General features: G+C 42.2%; 1 protein-coding gene across 2 annotated transcripts in view; it reads left to right on the plus strand.

Annotated features, from left to right (window-relative positions):
- Positions 1-19,689, plus strand: part of LRP8 (LDL receptor related protein 8) — a 188,011-nt gene that overhangs the window by 131,567 nt on the left and 36,755 nt on the right. For both annotated transcript variants that reach the window (XM_035123356.3, XM_088674046.1), the window contains exon 4: positions 7,356-7,484. In XM_035123356.3, the coding sequence (XP_034979247.2) occupies positions 7,356-7,484 (129 nt within the window). The remainder of the gene's footprint in view (positions 1-7,355; positions 7,485-19,689) is intronic.

Raw genomic sequence — 19,689 nt, forward strand, 5'->3', positions numbered from 1 at the left:
CTTGCCTAGCTTAGCAACATAGCTAATTATTCACTAAATTACATTTTCTGCGATCTCACATGGGACAGATGAAGAGGCATTTATGAAGCTTCCAATTTGTGTAAATCAAAGAGTGTCAAATATGTATTGAAGCAGTAAAAAAGTAATAAGCCTTTCAACAAAAACTACATGTAGACATATCCATGCCTATGTGTTTTTTGAACTGCAAAGCTACAAATAGCTCTGAAACAAGAGGATATATCAGAAGATATCTGAGGACTGTAATATTTGTGCTGTTACAGCTGTATTTAAGATGGTCAGACCTTTAGCAGAAGGTAGTCCCAAACTGCCTGAATGTGTAATCTTGAAAGACAGCATTTGTTTCTGATCCTGCTTTTGATTCAGTTGTGCAAGAGCAGGGAAGTCTCTGGATGCAAAATGAATAGGGAAGTAATTGTTTTGAATTGATCCTCGCTTTCAGGTTGTTACCTAATTTTGTAAAATTGTTCTTATGTTTTGCAGTTGCATTATCAGAGTATTTTGTAAGTTGCCTTGACTGTTTTAGGCAGTTGATATAAAGAAAGAGGGAAGCCCAGTGTTCCACTTGGCATCGGCACCTGTTGATGATTTGAGGTCTTAAATTGGTTTTGCTCTGGACAGGGAAGGTGACGCCCTAGGCCTGGGGTAACCAATGTGGTGCCCCCCATAGCCAGATGTTTTGGACTCAGCTGTCCTCTTCCCTGGCTATTGGCCATTCTGGCTCAGTACATGACATCTGAAGAGCACTTTGATGGCTACCCTTGCCCTAGCCATTACTTTGCCATCTGGGGGCAGTGCAGCATATATTGGAACCAATCAAATGTGGTTCATCAAGAGGCACATGGTGCTATGGAAATTGACATTCCTATGAGAATTACTGTATTTTTCTGTGCATAAGACACCCCCACGTATAAGACGCCCCCTATTTTGGTGGACTCCAAATTGAGAAAACACCCCTTAGCACTACCCGTGTATAAGAGAGCCCCAATTTTAACCCTAATTTTTTGGTAAAAAAACAACAACCCTAGTATTTGTTATGTACTAAGCTTGGATCCTAGAACAATAGGCAAGTAGGATTCTAGAATGCAACAACTGATCGGCTTGCAGGAGAAGACCAATCAGGCTCCAGGAGGGAAGCAGAATCAGCCAATCAGACGGGACTCATTGTGTAAATAATGTATATAAAAGCCTGAGGTTTGGGGAGCATTTCATTCACTGTTTTACAAGCTGCAACAAAGAGCATAAAGTCACTACAGGACTCCGAGTATATTTCAGTCTTATACACGGAAAAATACGGTATAACATGTCCAGAAGGCTTACTGGTCAGAGATGATACCCAGCCTCCCAAACTCTGATTGATTGTTTTTATTTGATACAATTTATAGGGCACTTTTTTGTTGATTAACAAAAACCACAAGTGGTTTACATCAGTGTTTCCCAACCTTTTTTCTACTGTGGCCCCCCATGGGTGTAGTAAGTAAAAATCAGTAAAAATCAATACAAACTGAGGTTCTGCCCCCCTAACAAAAAGCCTCCCCCCAACAGGCCTTGTGCTGTGCCCCCCAAGTTATGTGATTTTCACCTGTTGCCCCCTTGGAATATCCTGCCCCCAAGGGGGGGGCATATGGCCCCTCTTGGGAAACACTGGTTTACATAAAATCATTTAAACATCCATAAAATATTGTTAAATCACACTTTAAAAACATATAGAAAAAATTATCAAAATATAAGTACATTTTAAGGCTAGCATACATAATAAAATTACTTGTCTGACTAGGCTCACCTAAACAGAAAAGTTTTTAGCAGGCAGTGAAAACAATCCAGTGAAGGTACCTAATATTAATGGGCAGAAAATTCCAAAGAAAAATTCCAAAGTAAATTTATTGTAAGTGCAGAATGAACAATATGTCAGAAGACTTTGTCCCAGTTCTAACTTCTAAAACCCCATAGGTTTATTTTTCCCCCATCTCCTGACAGTTCTTGTCTTCCCCTTTCTAGATCCTTTTTTTAAAATTTAGAGATAAGTTAGCACTCTCATAAGTGACAATAAAGTTATCAGAGATCCATCTTTCTCACTTAGATCATTAGTCACAAAAATAAGTTGATTTATAAGGCCTTAATGGCATGTCCTGAAATGAATGCCTATCACTGTTGTTCTAAGCTCCTGCTATAAAATGTAGAATTTCAGTGTTTAGGATTAAGTCTGGGATTTTGAATGCCTGATTATTTACTCTTATCTCCAATATGATAATTATGTGTGTTAATCTACATTAAAGCAAGGCAAATGCTTATCTATTGCTTTGTCCAATGGGTGCCATGTTTATTTGATGATGAACAAGCTTCAGATGATCTACAAAGTCAGAGAAAGGGAGATGGAGATAATGGTCTATAACCCCGGTTGACCAAATACAGCAGTTTTGGCCACAAAATCCCAAGACTTACATTTGTGAGAGGGCTGTGCTGCTTCATCCAAAGGAATTAAGCTCAAGCAAATCCTTTTCTATTCTCCTGGGAATGTGAAAAAAATAATCTGTATCAAACAAAATCACATACTAGGAGCTAATATTTTCCAGCCTTCACAGCTATGATCCTATTAATACTGTGTTCTAACCATAAAGTTTTGCTGTTCATGTTTGATATTTGCTCTACTTCTGTGGCTTCTCTGCAGTAATATGCAATTAAAGTCTTAAAGCTGTAGGTTAATTATGTGAATCTGCAAATGTTATAATTTTCACCAGGGTGTGGTTTCCTATTATTCTGCCTTAGCATAGTCACCCACAGCTGTTTCATATACATATAAAGTTGTTAACTGAAAAATAAAAATAAATTACATGGGTTATGCCAGCACCAGCCTTCTCAACCTCCACAACAGGGCACCAGTTCAAGTACTTTTAACCCATATTGTGACCTTTTCCTACCACAAGCAATATTTGACTGAGATTTGTGGTAAGCCTTGGCCAGCCTTCAGAACTCTGTCTCTTTGATATGCGGTTATTGAGGTTGTTGCCACAGCAAAACCGCTACTGCCTCATACTAATCTATGTCCTCAGGAGAAATCAAGAATAGTGTTAGGGATTCTCAACATGGTGGTAGTGGGAATGCCGACCTCATTGTTCAAGATGACACATTTCCACAAAATGGGCCTTTTTTTTCATGCTCCCGGATACTGTCTAGCCTGCTAATGAAGAGATCTGTAGGTTTCCCACACGTAGAATTTGCTGAATTCCCGTTTGTACGTGGTTGCAGAGTACCTGCATGGTGAGAACCTGACAAATGGTCTTGTGAAAGGAAATCCATTTTGTTATCTCCCCCTTTCCTTGAATATGCATAATGCTTCTATGCCTGAAGAGCTCAGCAGTGGCATAAGAGGAAGCCAAGCAGTGGGGCGCCAGTTAGGCTCTACGATTTCTGTAAAAGAATTTGTAGTGTTGGGGTGTAAAGAAAACAAGGAGAATGAATGGGTCATTTGCTGTGGCTGGTCAATGGAACCGTCTTGTCGTCTTCGCTCTTGTCCTGTATAAATAAAGCATTGTTGTCCATCCTTGGCATTTGTGCTTCATTGTGATAAATTGGTCTTGATGTGTCTGACATTTTTTTAACCAAGTCTTTTTCATTGACTGTTTTGGAAAAGTCCAGCTTACTTATACTTTGCATCAACACAGACCTCAAGAGCCTTGATAGCAGTCACTATCAAGTAAAAGTTAACCTTCTCTTTCTCTGCAAGAAAAAATTGGGCAGACAAATTTGCAAAAGCCTAAAATAAATGAAAGCAAGCAAGCAGAGGAGATGCACACCTTCATCTCTACCCTTCTTTCATGACCTGTTGGCTAGTATTTTCATAGCATTTTTGTTTGAAATGAAGCAGACCAAAATTGCATTGACTCTTGTCCTCAACACTTTTGATTTGATTTGTCATTTCTTTGCCAAAGTTCATTTCCTTACCTTTGCATTTCATAGTGAAAAGCTGAGTTTGAAATTATTCAGGCTTAGCTCCCAGTTGTGTTTGAGCTCCCTATAGTTGATTTACACTGACAACTGATGGTTTTCTGCTTTGAGGGTTAAATGCTCAGATTTACTTTTCAAAATGCATCTAATTACTTGAATCATTGTGGTGATTAACCCGGTGTCCTTTTCATAAACAGATGCTGCCTGTCCTGCCATTCTCATATCCGTTATTCTTCCAAAGGTGTTTCTTGCTGTGGGCTCTGAGATCAAATTGATACTGAGATTCCTATATAACCTTCCTGCCACTTTGCTACATTTCACCATAAGTTTATACTTTTATTGCTTGTTTTTGTTCCCCAAAAGCACAAGTTTAAGACAACTCTGAGCTATTTTACCTTCAGGCTTTTTCTGATGGCGAGAGAAATGTCTTCTATCACGTAAACAGAAATGGCCAATTCCTCAGAGACTTGCTCTCAAATAAATTTCAGCTGAACAACTCTATTATGTTCTGTTTCTTTCCCAAAACTGCGGTCTCCTAGGTTCTTCTGTTTTGGGAGAGTTGCAAGTAAGCATGTAAGTATATAGAAATTAAATTGCTTACATGTCAAGTCAGGAAAAAAAACTTCCATAGCTGGAGGGTTTCCAGATATTGTTCTTCCATTCAGGGCACAGTGGGAGCAACGTTAGAATACCATCACTGTGGTACTCCAAAGGTGGAAACTTTGGAAATGCTAGCTGTTCAGACAGTCATTTAATCTAGTGGTTTACTAACCACATATGTTTCCCACTACAGTGGAACCTCGGTTTATGAACACCTCGGTTTACGAATTTTCGGTTTACGAACGCCGCGGACCCATCTGGAATGGATTAATTCACTTTCCATTACTTTCAATGGGAAAGTTCGCTTCAGTTTATGAACGCTTCAGTTTATGAACAGACTTCCGGAACCAATCCTATATAATAAAGTCCAAGTGTCTCTGCGTCCAGTCCCTGTGTCCCTGGGTTCGCGCTACTGCGCATGTGCCCCACGGACACAGGGACTGGACGCAAAGACTGGACGCACACACACGCTCTCCCCCCCCTGCCTACCATTTCCCTGCGGCCGCCAACCGCCGCTCCCGGCCGGACAGCGCCTCACTGCGCGAGGAGGAGGAGGAGGCTGCTTTCTTTTCCTTCCCCCCCCCTACGCTCCTGCCACTATTCGCCATTGGCTGGTTCTAAACAGGGTTTACCGCAGGGGCGGGAGGGAGACGGGGAGCAGCAGATCCCCGAGGCGAACACGCGCAGTACGACGGGCCGCAGCCGTCGGCTCCACAAACGGGCGCACTCCATAAGCAGTGGCGCCACTCCTACACGGGCTACTCGGGCACACTTCCATGCTACTCGGGCGCATGGGCGCTGCTTCCCTTCCGCCGGCAGCACGGCGGATCAGGCCCCAAAGATGCCTCTACGAATGTCCCCGAGGTTGCTAGAGCAACAGGTCTGCTCTAGCACCCATTATTTTAACGGCCTTCAAGATACTAGTTGTGTTCATAAACCGAGGTACTACTGTATTTAGAAACTCCCAACTGATGTGATCCAGACAAATGCATGGCTACCTCTGTGCATTCTGTAACAGTGCATTGGACATTGTGCCAATGCACAACATTTGGGGAGCTTTCAGAACTTCATTTTGCAGTATTGTGGGGCTAGTGTTTGTTTGGAGAAGGGCAGGTGGATTAAGAGCCCCTTTTGGCATGTACAGTTCTTTGATGTTCACAGGCAGTATGATCATTTGTATATGACATTAATAGTATGTCTATAACCTCTGAGAACCTGATTTATGGGCCTTGTTTGTGATGAGGCACAGGTAGATACCTTCTACATTCCAGGCCTGTGGCTGTTACGATGTTCGTCTAAATGCCCTCCAGATGTATTGGAAGCTATAATCTAAAATATCTGGAGAACACCAGGTTGGCAGACCAGCTAAAATGAAATTAGACTATGTCTTCAAAACAGTTTCACTAAGCTAGGTAATGACAGCATCCACTCTATAATTATTCAGGGGTTTCCCCCCTTAACTTCAGTAAGATGCTACATTTTTTATGACAGCTCCTGGTGGCCTTTCATTTTCCTGTTAGAATGATGAGCTCCCGGGGGGGGGGGGAGCCAGGCGGTGAAGCTGCAGCTGCTTTGATTGCCTTCAGATTGGAAACCCACTAAGAAAATGTCAATGAGGGCAGTTTCATTCACCGAGCACTTTTATGGCCTCAATGTAGGAATGGGAGTGGGGGTGGCAGAGAAGCATCACCTTTTGGACACTATTAAATGCTTGATTAATCCCCCAATTTCCAGTTCCTTTTCAATTTCAGTGGCGCCCACCAGACACTTCTTTCCCCTTATTATTAGGTCAGTGGTGCATTTGTGGGAAGCAGAGAAATGCAAACTTGCGAATATGTATCTTAGTGTTGCAAAGGCAGATCTGCCTGTCAAACTTCCGTGATCAAAATTAACTTGTGTGCCAAAACAGTTCCATATTAAAGATCATCATATGAAACCACAATGAGAGAAGGGAATCTGGACTTGTATACTGAGTAAGAGACAGTATCTCCAAAAGCAGCCGCCTGATCTTCTGCAATGGTATCTACAAGAGCAAGACGAGTAGTAAGGACTGCTTTTCACCACCCTTTCTCCTTATCCTAGAATAGGTAGCTAGTATTTGCATTCCTAAATACAGTATCTCAAAGAAATACTTATATAAAAAAAGATTTAATCCTATTCTTTGGGTGTGTTCATCTATGGTCTTGTAGTCAAGGACATTGCAATGGGTTAAAAGTGTTGCAAAAGAGATTTCAGACTGAAAGGGATTCTTGTTTTTGTAATGAACTAGGCAGCGTTCCCCCTCCGCCTTGTTGTTTAAATCTATTCAGAATTAAGTTCCTAGATTCTTTCTCCAGACACTCAAGGTACACTGGGTTTAGTGATTTTGGGTACACTGTCTTCTAATTTACACCTGTTTATATTCCTTTATAACATCCTGAGGTTATGAGATTATTCAGCCTGCTATACTTGGAGGAGGTCAATTCTTTTTAACTCTGTTACTGTGCTTCAGGTGGTGAAGATGTAACAAACCAATAAACAGGAAAATACATTCCAGCTAAATTATTTGCATAGTATTTTGATCAAGTTTAGAAAGCATTCTAGAAAGCAAAGCAGCAATGGAAGTGTCTTGTTCAAAGCTTTCAGATATAATTGTACAATTGTATATTGTATATTGTGAACCCACAAAGGACATCCACCAGTCTTTCTACTATGTGTGCTGCCTGATGAAAATGTGGGGCACTCTGAGATAAAGTTATATATAGTTCTTATTTTATTCATTAATTATGTTATTTTTGTGTTTCTTTTTTTAGCCAAACAAGTATGCTTAGCTGAAAAAATTAGCTGTGGAGACTCCAGCAACAAATGCATCCCATCTTCATGGAGGTGTGATGGAGAAAAAGACTGTGAAAGTGGAATTGATGAGGCTGGGTGCACTAATGGTGAGTCTGAATGATGCTGAGCCTTTCATACAGATGCCGTTATTTGACCTCAATGAACTCAAACTCCAAATTATCTGATGCCAGTTTTTGTATCCCTTCCCTCCTGTATTTCATATCTACCCCAGCCTTTCTGATTAAATGTGTTTGTACTACATTTTGCAGTGGAGCAGGATATTAGGCCACAAAAATCAATAATTGTTTTTCCATATGTTGTAGGTTTTAGGAAGGGTGTTGGCGATGATCTTACTGACATTAGATTGTAAGGACACACATGCCACCCAACCTATGCAAGCTCCACAGACACACACACACACACCCCGGAGCATAGATAAGTTGGGAACTAGTGTGGGCTGCAGATCCATTGCCTCTACCCTTGAGTAGGAGTAGTGGTGGAGAAACATTGAGTTGGCACTTTATTCCCTTAAGAGGATTCCATTATATATTCAAACTTCAAACTCTGGAAAGAATATTCTAGGCAGGGTCAGAATCTACAGCATGTAATAATAGCCCTTCGGGGAGAAAATGCCACTCCATAAAGCACACTGCAAAGTTAAAATGAGAAAATAATTTGCGGGATTCCCCAGAAGGCTGGATATGTTTTCTGTTTCCCAAACACTGCGGTAAGATTTTCTCAAGCTGTTGAAGTTGCAGGTAATTCATTTTCAGCCATTAATTTTTTGCTGCAAGTTTCACCTAGGTATTCAGTGGCGGAGCTTCATGCTCCGGCAGTGGGGGCGGGGCTGGCGCCCGTTCTGGGGGCGGGGTGCGCCTCCCGGAGGGGCAGGGCACGCGTTCCGGGGGCGTGGTGTGCCTACTGGAGGGGCATGACACACATTCAGGGGGCGGGACGCGTGTTTTGGGGGTGGGGCGGGCGCCCGCAATGGCGCCACTTAGAGCTCGCCGCTCAGGGTGGCCCACCCCCCCCCACCCCTATCTTCCTACGCCCCATATGTATTAGCTAGTACTTGGGGATGTGGACTGAGAGACTGATCTCGCTCCAGTACTCTTCAACCATTAGTCATAGATCACCGAATAGGTGACTGTTGGGTTTTTAGTTACCCACAAAGCTTGAAAGGCAATATCTATTGTAAATGCTTTCAAGCAAGCAGATAGTGCTACTGTCTTTATCCTCTCAATAGTTCTATGTACGGTATTGTAAAACCTCTATGGGTGAGTAAAGGATAATACATAAAGGAGGAATGCCGTGTCTTTTGTAGGGACAGGGGGAGAAATTCAATTTAGTTCATGCTTAAAGGTGAATCTACTAGTTTTATACATTCCAGAGCAATGCACAAACCAAAACAAGCTATCCTTCAGAATTCACACTTCAGCTAGCAATTCTCCAGCCAAGTAATATGTACAGAAACACATATATTAGTGAAAATAATATATAAAAATAAGAACACAAGAAGAGCCTTGTGGGTTGGGCTAGTCCAGCACCCTGTTCTCACAGTGGCCAACCAGATCCTTATGGGAACCACAAGCAGAATTCAGGCACAAGAGCACACTCACCTGCTCTGGTTTCCAGCAGCTGCTTTTCAGAAGCATTGGTGTCTCCATTCTCGCAGGCAGAGCATAGCCATCAACAGCCCTTTTATATTAGCTCTATATTAGGGCTTTGCAAAAATGTGTACATTGGGAGGAAATGCAGGCAAAGGTGTATATATTAGCAGAAAAGTGAACTAAGACAGTAATGAATTTTTATGGTATATATATATAGTGTGTGCGTGCGTTCGTGCGCACACACGCAAACTGATGTGGAAATGTGTGGGGACAAGAAATAGGAGAAACCAAAATCCTGAAATCGACAGATTCCCCCATCCCTAGTCTCCCTCCATTTGTGTGAATGGCTGCGCAGCCATACAAGAGGCTGATTTTATTTGTACAGCTGGGGGGGCTTGTTTTACACACTGTGTGGCAGACTAAGCATAGCAGACCAGAGAATGGAAAGGTTGCTTTTGTGGCCTAGGTGTCCCCACAACTCTTCTCCACCTTGGGTTGTGGGCAGTTCTCTTTTCTTGCAAAGGAGCACATTTGTCAAATTAAGCCATTCTTCTCCAGATGAAGATGACCCCCCACTCTGCTGCTTGCAATACTTCTGAGTTTTAAAGGATTGATTTCAATCCTTTCTGTTATCCAAATCTGATCAAATCCCTCTAAGCTTATCTACTGATACTCTGTAAGCATCCCTGTTTCTTCTTTGCTTAGAATCTTTGCCATCCTCTTTCTCATCTTTGCTGTTTGCTTGTCCTCAACATGTATGAGGGATGGGGGCGGGGAGGGAGGAGAGGAGGTTTTACTTATCTCTTCATTCTTCCTGAGCTTACTTTGGTGGCAGGGGGTAGGGGGGGACTTTCTTTCTTTTTTGCCTTGCTTGCTTACTTGCTTGGAGTTAAATTTGAAGCTATCAAGCTCATCCTCTGAAATGTGACGTCTCCTTGTCACATTAGAGGCTGTGTGCCTTTCACAGAAAGTATCTGAATTTCAAAGTAACATCACATTTCATATATGTATTGGAAGGGGAGTTCATCATTGTTGGAAGTAATTTTCACATCTCACTGTGCAAAACACACAAACACAAAACCCTTAAAAATCAGAGGGAAGTGTCCAGGATGAAAACTCAGTGGATGTTTCTGAAATCCAAACAAACAACATATCTGCATGGGAAATAGCACAACTAGCTTTTCTGAGGGCTTTGCTAAGTTTCTACCTGAGACTTGTGCAAAACCTATGCCATACTGAATTTTAGTTGGAAGTTGTTGCTTTATCATCATAGCAGAGTCCAAATGGCAATGAATCCGTTTGATAATGGCTGGCAAATACAGGGAGTTTTCATATGGTGAGGTTTCCTGGTGAGGGATTGTATAGCCATATCAGACTTCATGTCAATAAATGCTCTGGTGTGGGAGAAAACTTGTGTTTCACATTCAAACTTTTAAGTCAGAAAGTTGTGAATGAAGCAAGTGCAGCAGCAGCCATCAATGGTCTCGTGGGATGTGGGAGGACAGAATTTCTTTGCAATAAAAGTGCTCCCACAGGAGGCAGTGATGTGGCCATTAGCTTGGATACTCTTAAAGAGGATTGGACAAATTCATGGAGGAAAAGGCTATCATTGGCTGCTAGCCATGAGGGCAGTGCTCTGCCTCTGTGGTTGGAGGTGGTAATGCTTATGGATAAAAAGAGCCTGCTTTATCAGGGCAGTGGCTCATCTAGTCCAGCATCCTGTTCTTATAGTGGCCAACCAAATGCATGTAGGAAGCCTATAAGCAGCACTTGAGTACAACAGTGCTGTCCCCACTTGGGATTCTGAGTAGCTGGTATTCAGGAGTATACAGCCTCCGACACTGGAGGCAAATCATAGGTTTCTGATGGCTGTAGGGGGAAGGGATCAGTTCCCTAAGAATAAAAGGAGATAGAGGGGCTTATTGCAAGTAAAACAAAGCCTCTGGCAAGGCTCTAGAGCAGGCATAGGCAAACTCGACCCTCCAGATGCTTTGGGACTATAACTCCCACTATCCCTAGCTAACAGGACCAGTGGCTGTGCCTGCCCTAGAGACAGTGTGCTTGATGATCCTTAACCTCCTCCTGGGAAACTGCCAGTGCATAAAGGTAAAGGTAAAGGTACCCCTGACCGTTAGGTCCAGTTGCGGTCGACTCTAGGGTTGCGGCGCTCATCTCTCTCTATAGGCTGAGGGAGCCGGAGTTTGTCCGCAGACAGCTTCCGGGTCATGTGGCCAGCATGACAAAGCCGCTTCTGGCGAACCAGAGCAACGCACGGAAATGTTGTTTACCTTCCCGCCGGAGCGGTACCTATTTATCTACTTGCACTTTGACGTGCTTTCAAACTGCTAGGTGGGCAGGAGCTGGGACCGAACAACGGGAGCTCACCCCGAACCACTGACCTTCTGATCGGCAAGCCCTAGGCTCAGTGGTTTAGACCACAGCGCCACCCGTGTCACCATAATTCTCACGAGCATTGATTTGTTGGCTTAGTTATGCTAAAAAAATTTTTTTTAACTGTTTCTTTTTCCATCTTTGTAAGGATCTCTGCATTTTCTAGCTTCAATGATTTTATTCCAGAGAATGTGAAGGTAATCAGTGTCCCTTGCCCCAACCAGGTAGGAAATTCTGAGCTAAGTAAGCTGTTATAAACTGCTGTATTTGATTTGGGAATTCCAATAATACAAAGCAAAACTTCCTTTTGCCGGATTGTAAGATAATCTCCCAAAGAGATGGCAAAAGGCCTCCAATTGAGTTGTTGTAAAAGCAGCAGTGGGAGAGTAATCATCAAGCACAGTGGGATTTGTGCTACAAAAGCTGCAGTATATTCCCTCCCTCCCCGCCAGTACCCACTCATGCCATAGTTAATTATAGACCCCTAAATGCTCCTTGCTAGGCAGCATAGAGACCTAAACACCAACCTAAACTGGAAGACTTCATCCCACAGTGAGCAGAGAGAGCAAAATCTTCCTGAGAGACTCAGGTGGCATCTTAAAACTATGTGTTCAGCTTCATTTTATGCCTTATGGCAAGTTTGTTCATGTGTAGGAAATTCACCTGCCCTACTGCCACATCAGCATCCTTGAGTTGGAGCTTTCCTTACCTGGCATTCAGGGAGAAAGATGTAAACTGGACGTACATATGCAGTTGCTGCGTTGTAACAGCCCCTTTGTTTGTCTGATTCTGCGCTGATTCTTTCGTTCTTTCCTTCTTATTTCTTTATTTCATTTATTATGTGCATATATAGCCTGCCCCGTTCACCAACAGGTCCTAGGACATCGTACAAAAATACTGCACTTAAAATACGTAAAATTTGCATTAAAACATGAAATAGACCGCATAACAAATGTGGCAAAACAGTAGCACAGACTAGCAGTGCACAGCAATGCCGGTGAAGGGAAGATATCCGCTTAGGCAAAGCCCTGGGTAAAGAGGTGCATCTTGGCCAATTGTCAAACTGCTTACAAAGATGCATCTCAGAGGGAGGTCATTCCACAACCTGGGAGCCACCATAGAGAAGGCCCTGACATGTTTTGCCCACAAAGCTTTCCCTGCTGATCTTAACTCCCTTGGCAGGTCATTTTGATTTTTGACATTGTGGAGACCCCCATCAATACTTCTTCCCTGATTAAAAAATACCTCCTGCACTTGGTATGTCAACCCACTCTACTGTGGGCCATAATCTTCCCTGAACACCCACAGCAGAACATTTTGTAGCCTCATTCCCCTACCAGAGTTTGGTGTAGTTCCTTGTGAGTTTGAGTTCAATGGCTTACATGTTGCAAGAGTCCCTTCGGCAATGTCTTACCATACAGGCAACCAAGATTGGAACTACACAGTGGCAAATGTATTTTTTTCCCAAACCTGCATCTGCCAGAGCAAGAACATTTGTAGGGGAGAACTGATAGGCAGGAAGAAGGAATGCTTAAGCTTTCCTACTGCCAGAAGCTATTGAAGCAGTGTGCAATAAGATAAAACAAGATAAAATACAAAGCATCAAGCTCTTACAAACAAGAAAACAATTTCTACAATTGAATTTCCATAAAATGGCTTCTTAAACGAAAACAGCTTCAGTGGCCTAAACATCTTGTTTGCCTAATTTCAGCTGGTAACTGATTCCAAAGGGCTACAGCTGGTTTCTTGTACAAACTAAGCACATCTCTGGGGAGTTTAGGTACTCTAAGTGCCATCCAAGGAGTGCTGTTGCTGTGCATGGCTATACATACAATCATTTGCCAAGTAGTAACTTACACAATAATCTACTACCACCACCCCTTACACCAGGCTGGAAGTGTAGGGGGTTGGATTAGGTAGAAATGTTCCTCCACCCAGCTCTCTCAGCTCAGCTAATCAGCAGGAGGCCTACTGGCTTGGACTAGTGGAAACATGGAGTTCACAGGGGCCGGGGGGCTGAGCTGACTTGAGATCTAGTGCTCACAAACTCCACATGGTAGTATTGGGCCTGGTTGTCCTTCTCCCTACCACCCACTGCCATGAGCTGCACAGCTGTGGTTGTGGTGGCGGCTCTGACACTCTGCAAAGCCCCTCCTTTGAAGGATGGGAGGTACGATTGTGCCCTTACTTGAAAGGTATCATCCTGCTGAGTAATATGGAAGGTGTTTGCTATCTTTCTACACCTGATGAGAAATTTGTGGAAGCAGAGCAATAGTAAAGCTGTCCTCTTCATCTGGCAAGATGATACAGAGGACTGGCTTACCAGGTGGCTACAGCACACTGTGACACATCCATACTTGCCCATAAAGAGAAAAAGGAAGAAGGCTCGTTTCTTCCCATATTAAAACGAGACATTCACTGCCTGTCTCCCTCGCCTGGAGGACTGATTTTAAGTACTCCCTGAACCATCTACTCTTCAGTTTTAACCAATGTGTACCATTAACAGGACACATCTTGTTTAATTCTACTCCAGAGACAAAGCAACCTACAGTTCAGTGGTCTCCTAGATTAAATTATCAATACTATTAATGGCTACAACTCTCTCTATTGATCTATTGAATTGGTCATCCAAAGGGTTATTTTTTATCAAGGAAGAGAATCATTGAAGAGTAGCAGAAGCTTTGGATTGGTTTTACTGACAGCATCTCTTACTAAAACTAGGAAAAGATTAAGCAGGATCAATGCCCCTTCTTCCCTTCAGCTATTTCAGCATGAACTAGAGAAATATTGCACACTGTTTTTAGCACAGACTTGTTAGGAACCGGCTGGATGAGGAGTGGTGGGAGGCACCAGCCAGGGAACTCCCTAGGGAAGCATCAAAGGAGGAAAGATCAGAGCCCAGGGAGCCCAGGCTCAGAGCCCAGGAGTGGCGGTGGGAGACTGAGGACAGGTCATAGGGGGAAGGAGTGGAGGAGTGGTTGGATTCTGAAAAGGCAACAGACTTTAGTGAGCAAGAGGAGCCAAGGGCAGAAAGCAGTTCTGACTCAGCTGATGAAATATCCCAGGAGCTTGCTGCTCCTACTGTACTAAGCTCCCTCCCCACTTGTCTCCAAGGACACAGAGTGTAGCAAAACAAAGGGCACAGATCCACACATAGTTTGAGGCTGCTTGGAAAACATCCGGCTGGTGATGAAACTTAGAGGGAAGTAGAAGATGAAAACCTTCAGTCCTGGCAACTGCTTCATAGGGGCCAGTCCTGTTTGTAGGCATTGCTATCTGGTGGTATGCTGTTTTCTTGAATGAAGAGCTAACTTTTCTGCTTGTCTCTACATCTCACAGTACTGTTTTATAGCATGCTCAAATGGGTCTCTTAAAATGCCATGAGTGACTTCTCTGGGGTTGCCCTGCCATAGCACTCCTGCCCAGCTTCCTAACTTCAAAGCCCATTGGATCTTTCAAAGCATACTTGTTTTGTCTCTGAGAAGCAGAAAAATCCTTTCATAGGATTTTTTTTGTTTTTCTGGTAGTAGGATTTTTATTATTTTATCACAACATGGGTACATCCTCTGTGGCAGATTTATGGATGTTCTTCCATGATTTAGCCCGCAGGATAGCTCAGTCAGTAGAGCATGAGACTCTTAATCGCAGGGCCATGGGTTTGAGCCTCATGTGGGGCAAAAAGATTCCTGCACTCCAGGAGGTTGGACTAGGTGATCCTCATGGTCCCTTCCAACTCTACAATTCTAGGATTTATATTTTTTTTCTACAATCTCTACAATGCACTACTGTATCAGTATACAAAGTGGTTGATAAGTCTTCATCCAAGGGCCGCAACACACAAGATGAAAATTTCCCACATAGTAGTAAATTCCATTTTTTCTAAGCAGCACGACTCTCCTATGTAGATTGTCATTTTGGATAAATGCAAGTGCATCTGTTTCTCCGCAAGTATACACTGTGGTAAAATGCCTTGGCAAAACACACACACACACACACACACACACACACACACACACACAATGAACAAACTAGATGTAAGATCTGTGGCCTTTCCTGCCTACTTAAAAGTGGCTTCCACATACCAAATTTTGCATGGTGAAGCAGCCATCATTTACCTTCCCAATAACCCTATTTCCTATTTTGAATAACTGGGATGAAAGAACAGTAACTTGCTCCAAGCCTTCCTAGAGGTCCAAGGTCCTACTTTTCTGCTTCTGCTCCTCCCTCAACACAGTCCCTCCATTTCACATTAAAGAGAGACTTCTCTGTGCAAGAGAAACAAGAGCACCTGTGTCCCCGTTCTTTGGCAAGCAAGGTTGCTCTCATAATGTGCAAAAAAATATATTATTTGCCCAATTTAAGTGTCAGACTGAATGCTCCATGAATGCACTGCTTTGCATTTAACTATGACAAACAGCTAATATGCTCATGCCAAAAGCACCCTCATTTCTGTATGTGAGTGTGTGATTACAGGCAACCACAGAGACAATTTTATTTTATTTTTTGCCTCTTTGTTGTGAACCTGCAGGATAAATCTGAATATGAGATGAGGTAGTAACTAAAGAACAATTTCTCCTGCTTTCTAAGGAGCTCTAATACCTTAAGCAGTGATAAAGTAGCAGCTGGCACACTATGTTTTAATTTCTGAATAGCCAGGGCATAATGCACAGCATTAATCCTTCCAGCTGTCCAGTAGTTAAACAGCATGTAAAATCAATGGTGTAGTATTCTTTCCTGCCTTATCTTATTTATCAAAGACTTACACTTGATAAACCTGCAACTATTATTGTTTCCATCTCTGTGTTCCTTTTAGATTCTTCTGTGCTCTTTGACTGTGACAAAATAATGAAACGGGGGAATTTGGAAGAAACATTTTGCTCTAATGGCTTGGAAGGGAGCCAAGGGGCTATTCCAGTCTCCACTAGGCATAAGTTCAGATAATGAGATATGTATTGCTATAATGTTCAGCATCAGACTTCATATTTAGTTGGAAGTACTAACTGAAGAGCCCATTACCTTGTATTTTACTTGAAAACTATTTTTGAAGATATGATTTTTTTTAATGTCTCCTGTTTTCCTTCCACTCCTTCCCACGGGCCTTTCTCTCCACCTGTCCCAACCTTTTAGGGGTAAAATTTGATGTGCCAAACTCTAGCTTTCTCCTGATTCTTTTCCTCTTTGCTTCAGTGGAGTTAATGACAAAATGTGCTAAATACTGGGGATATTTAGGCCTTGAAATGCAGCAGTCTTCATCTCTGCCCTAGTGGAGAATTCCCATCAAGAGAATTAAATTAGCGGAAGTAGAAGTTTTATGGGGCGATGACCCCACTTACTTGTACTAGGAGCAGTGCATTATACATCATTATTCAGTAGAGTTGCACTGCTGGGAGTCTGTGTCTCAGTCGTTGTAGCTGCAAGGTTCTCCCACTGAATGAAGCAAGCTTTTCTTATTCCTTTTGATCAGCTTAGATTATTCTTATTCTGCTCATTGACTCAGAAGTTGACCGTGAGCGTAGAAGTTGGGAGGGAGTTTCTGCTCTGCTTCTGATAGATGGGCTTCCAGGGCATGCTCATCTCCAAGGCCTGTATCTGCTTGAGAATTTGAAATCCAAAATGTGTATCATGTGGATATGGGAGGATAGCATTTTTCAAAGGTTGTGCACCTATATATTCATTATAAAATGTCATTACTTTGTTTATATAATGCAAAACTCGACTGTTTTTCATTAATTCATAGAATTTTTTGTAAAGAAAAGATCGTAATAATACAGCTTTTTAAAATTTGCACTCAAACCTTCAATAACTACTCTTTTTGAAGGTTTCAGAACCTGAAACTCTTCTGTTTCAGTGTATCTGATGAAGTTTGCATGCACACGAAAGCTCATACCAAAATAAAAACTTAGTTGGTCTTTAAGGTGCTACTGAAGGAATTTTTTTATACTCTTTTTAAGGCAGTTTTACATGCCACACTGGCTGCTACAGTAGCTTTGTTAATACCGGTAGTAGCCTGTCTGACTTGAAAAAGTCCGTCTCGCGTTCAGATAGGTTGGCCAGAGCATGAAATGAAAGCTCCTTCCTTGGCCCTAACTCCTTTAGCTCATGTCCTGCTTTCCAGCTCCACTTCTGGGCACAATATCTAATGGAAGGTTATGTAGAAGTGAAGAGTTCTTTACTGATTCCAGTGGAGCTATTCTGAGGTACCAGACTAGCATTCATCAGCCGTTGATTAGATCCAGTTCATTTTCAAAATGAGTAATGGTTCTTTTGCATCCACAGTGTTTCTAGGGAAATGGTTCCAAAATTTTACTCTATGCATTTCAGGAATATGTTTTCCCGCCACAGTTCATATCAATGGACCATGTTTTATTATGTGACAAGGATTATTAGCTGTTTCAACATGCCATACCATGTACCAAATATGTGAGCTAATAGTCAATTACACGCACAGCCTCATTTGTTTCTGGGGAAGCTGTTGCAAAATTGCTAGTTTAGCTGACAAGTCTCATCCAGACTGGATAATAAATGGGCACATACCAAAGCAATTCAGCACAAACTGAACATAACACTCTGGGAATGCTAATTGTTTGTAATGCTGCACTTGTTGTCTTGAGGGGTAAAGTGGACCATTTTGTGACTGGCAGATTGAAAAGTGTAAGAACTTGCCTGAAAAGCACCATTGCCTCCGAAACTATTTTGGGAAAAGTTGTTTCCACAACAATACATTTACCTGTGATATTTGTGAGGAAAATTGTTACCTTTATTTACATAGCCTAAAAGTGCTGTGGCATGAATATAAATGGGTTGATTGATTTACCAGTTAATTGGTTAAATTGGCTACAGTTAGTCAACTAAAAACAAAAGTCAGAAATTTATAGCATTTTATAAACTTTTAAACTTGATATGAACGCTCTAAACATTTCTCACACTTAAAAAACCCAACTTAAGAACCCCCAGTGTTTATTACCACAACCCATAGAGATGTAGTCATCTCAGGTAGTAGACTGGGGGTGCCATTGAAGGAGAGTTTCCCCCCCCCTCTTAAGTGCTACAGTCTCTCAGAGGTAATCTTTCAGGGGTGACCTGCCAGTAGTAGGGTCAAAAGTGAGCAGGATCTCCCCTCACTTTGACACCCCCTTTCCCCTCTCTTTTTGACACCCTTTTCTCTCCTCCTCCTCCTTCCTTTCCTCCCAGTGGTTTGCAAGGAGAGAAACAGATCTCTCTTGCTAGCAGTATGAACTGATCCCTTGCAAAGGGCTTTTGAAATTAAGTCACATGTGGCAGTAGGACCATAGTTTGCCTATCCCTACATTAAAGTATGGTAATTTTGTAAAAGTGGGAGTGGCACTCTTTGGACTTTCAGTCTCAAGTAGCAATATACCTAGCATCTTTTCTGGAGCTATTTTCCCAGTACAGTGGTACCTCGGGTTACAGATGCTTCAGGTTAAAGACGTTTCAGGTTACAGACTCCGCTAACCCAGAAATAGTAATTATAGAACTTTGCTTCAGGATGAGAACAGAAATTGCGTGGCGGGAGGCCCCTTTAACTAAAGTGGTACCTCAGGTTAAGAATAGTCCTCCAGAACGAATTAAGTTCTTAACCAGAGGTACCACTGTATTGTTCTTCCCAAGGTTAATGATCTGACTATGGTAGCAGCTAACCATTCAGTCAAAGCACTTGTATGGAAATATGCAGTTAGAGGAGTTTTTTGTTTGTTTGTTTTTTTGCTTGTCCCTTCTTTTATTACAAAGCACTCTTAAGGAAAAGAATGCAAGAGACAGCTAAATGCCCTTACATGCCTATTGAGCCGGTGCTTTTTTTCTTTCCTTCCATTTCCCCCCTCCGCATACACACAGAGAAATGAACTGTAGGAGATGAGGTGCATTATGCCAGTTTTCATAATATACTCTTCTTAACTGCATCATTTCAGTTTTCTAGTGAATGAAACATATATGGGGGCATTTGGTCATAAGATATATATTGGTCTGTAGATGAATAAATATGCTTCTGTGTCTCTCTTTCTCTCTTCTACCCCACTCCACATTTTTCTTTCTTTTTAGAGGAAGTGGTAGGGAAAGTAAGGATGCATTATTGTTTGCTGCTCTCATTTTAATGGTCCTTGTGCAACATTCCTTGGTATCTAGGATCCTGAAAATTACTTTTTGAGAGCTCTTTACATTTTAAAGTGGCTTCTTCAACTGCAATTGCAGCAGCTCTTTCTTGGAATCTTGAAGAACAAAACTAAAAAGAAATCCATCTCTTTCCCCTCGCAAGTAAAGAAACTCATACCGTAATGTAATAGATGGCAAAATC

This window comes from Zootoca vivipara, chromosome 7, assembly GCF_965207765.1.
Source record: "Zootoca vivipara chromosome 7, rZooViv2.hap1.1, whole genome shotgun sequence".
NCBI classification, from domain to species: Eukaryota; Metazoa; Chordata; class Lepidosauria; order Squamata; family Lacertidae; genus Zootoca; species Zootoca vivipara.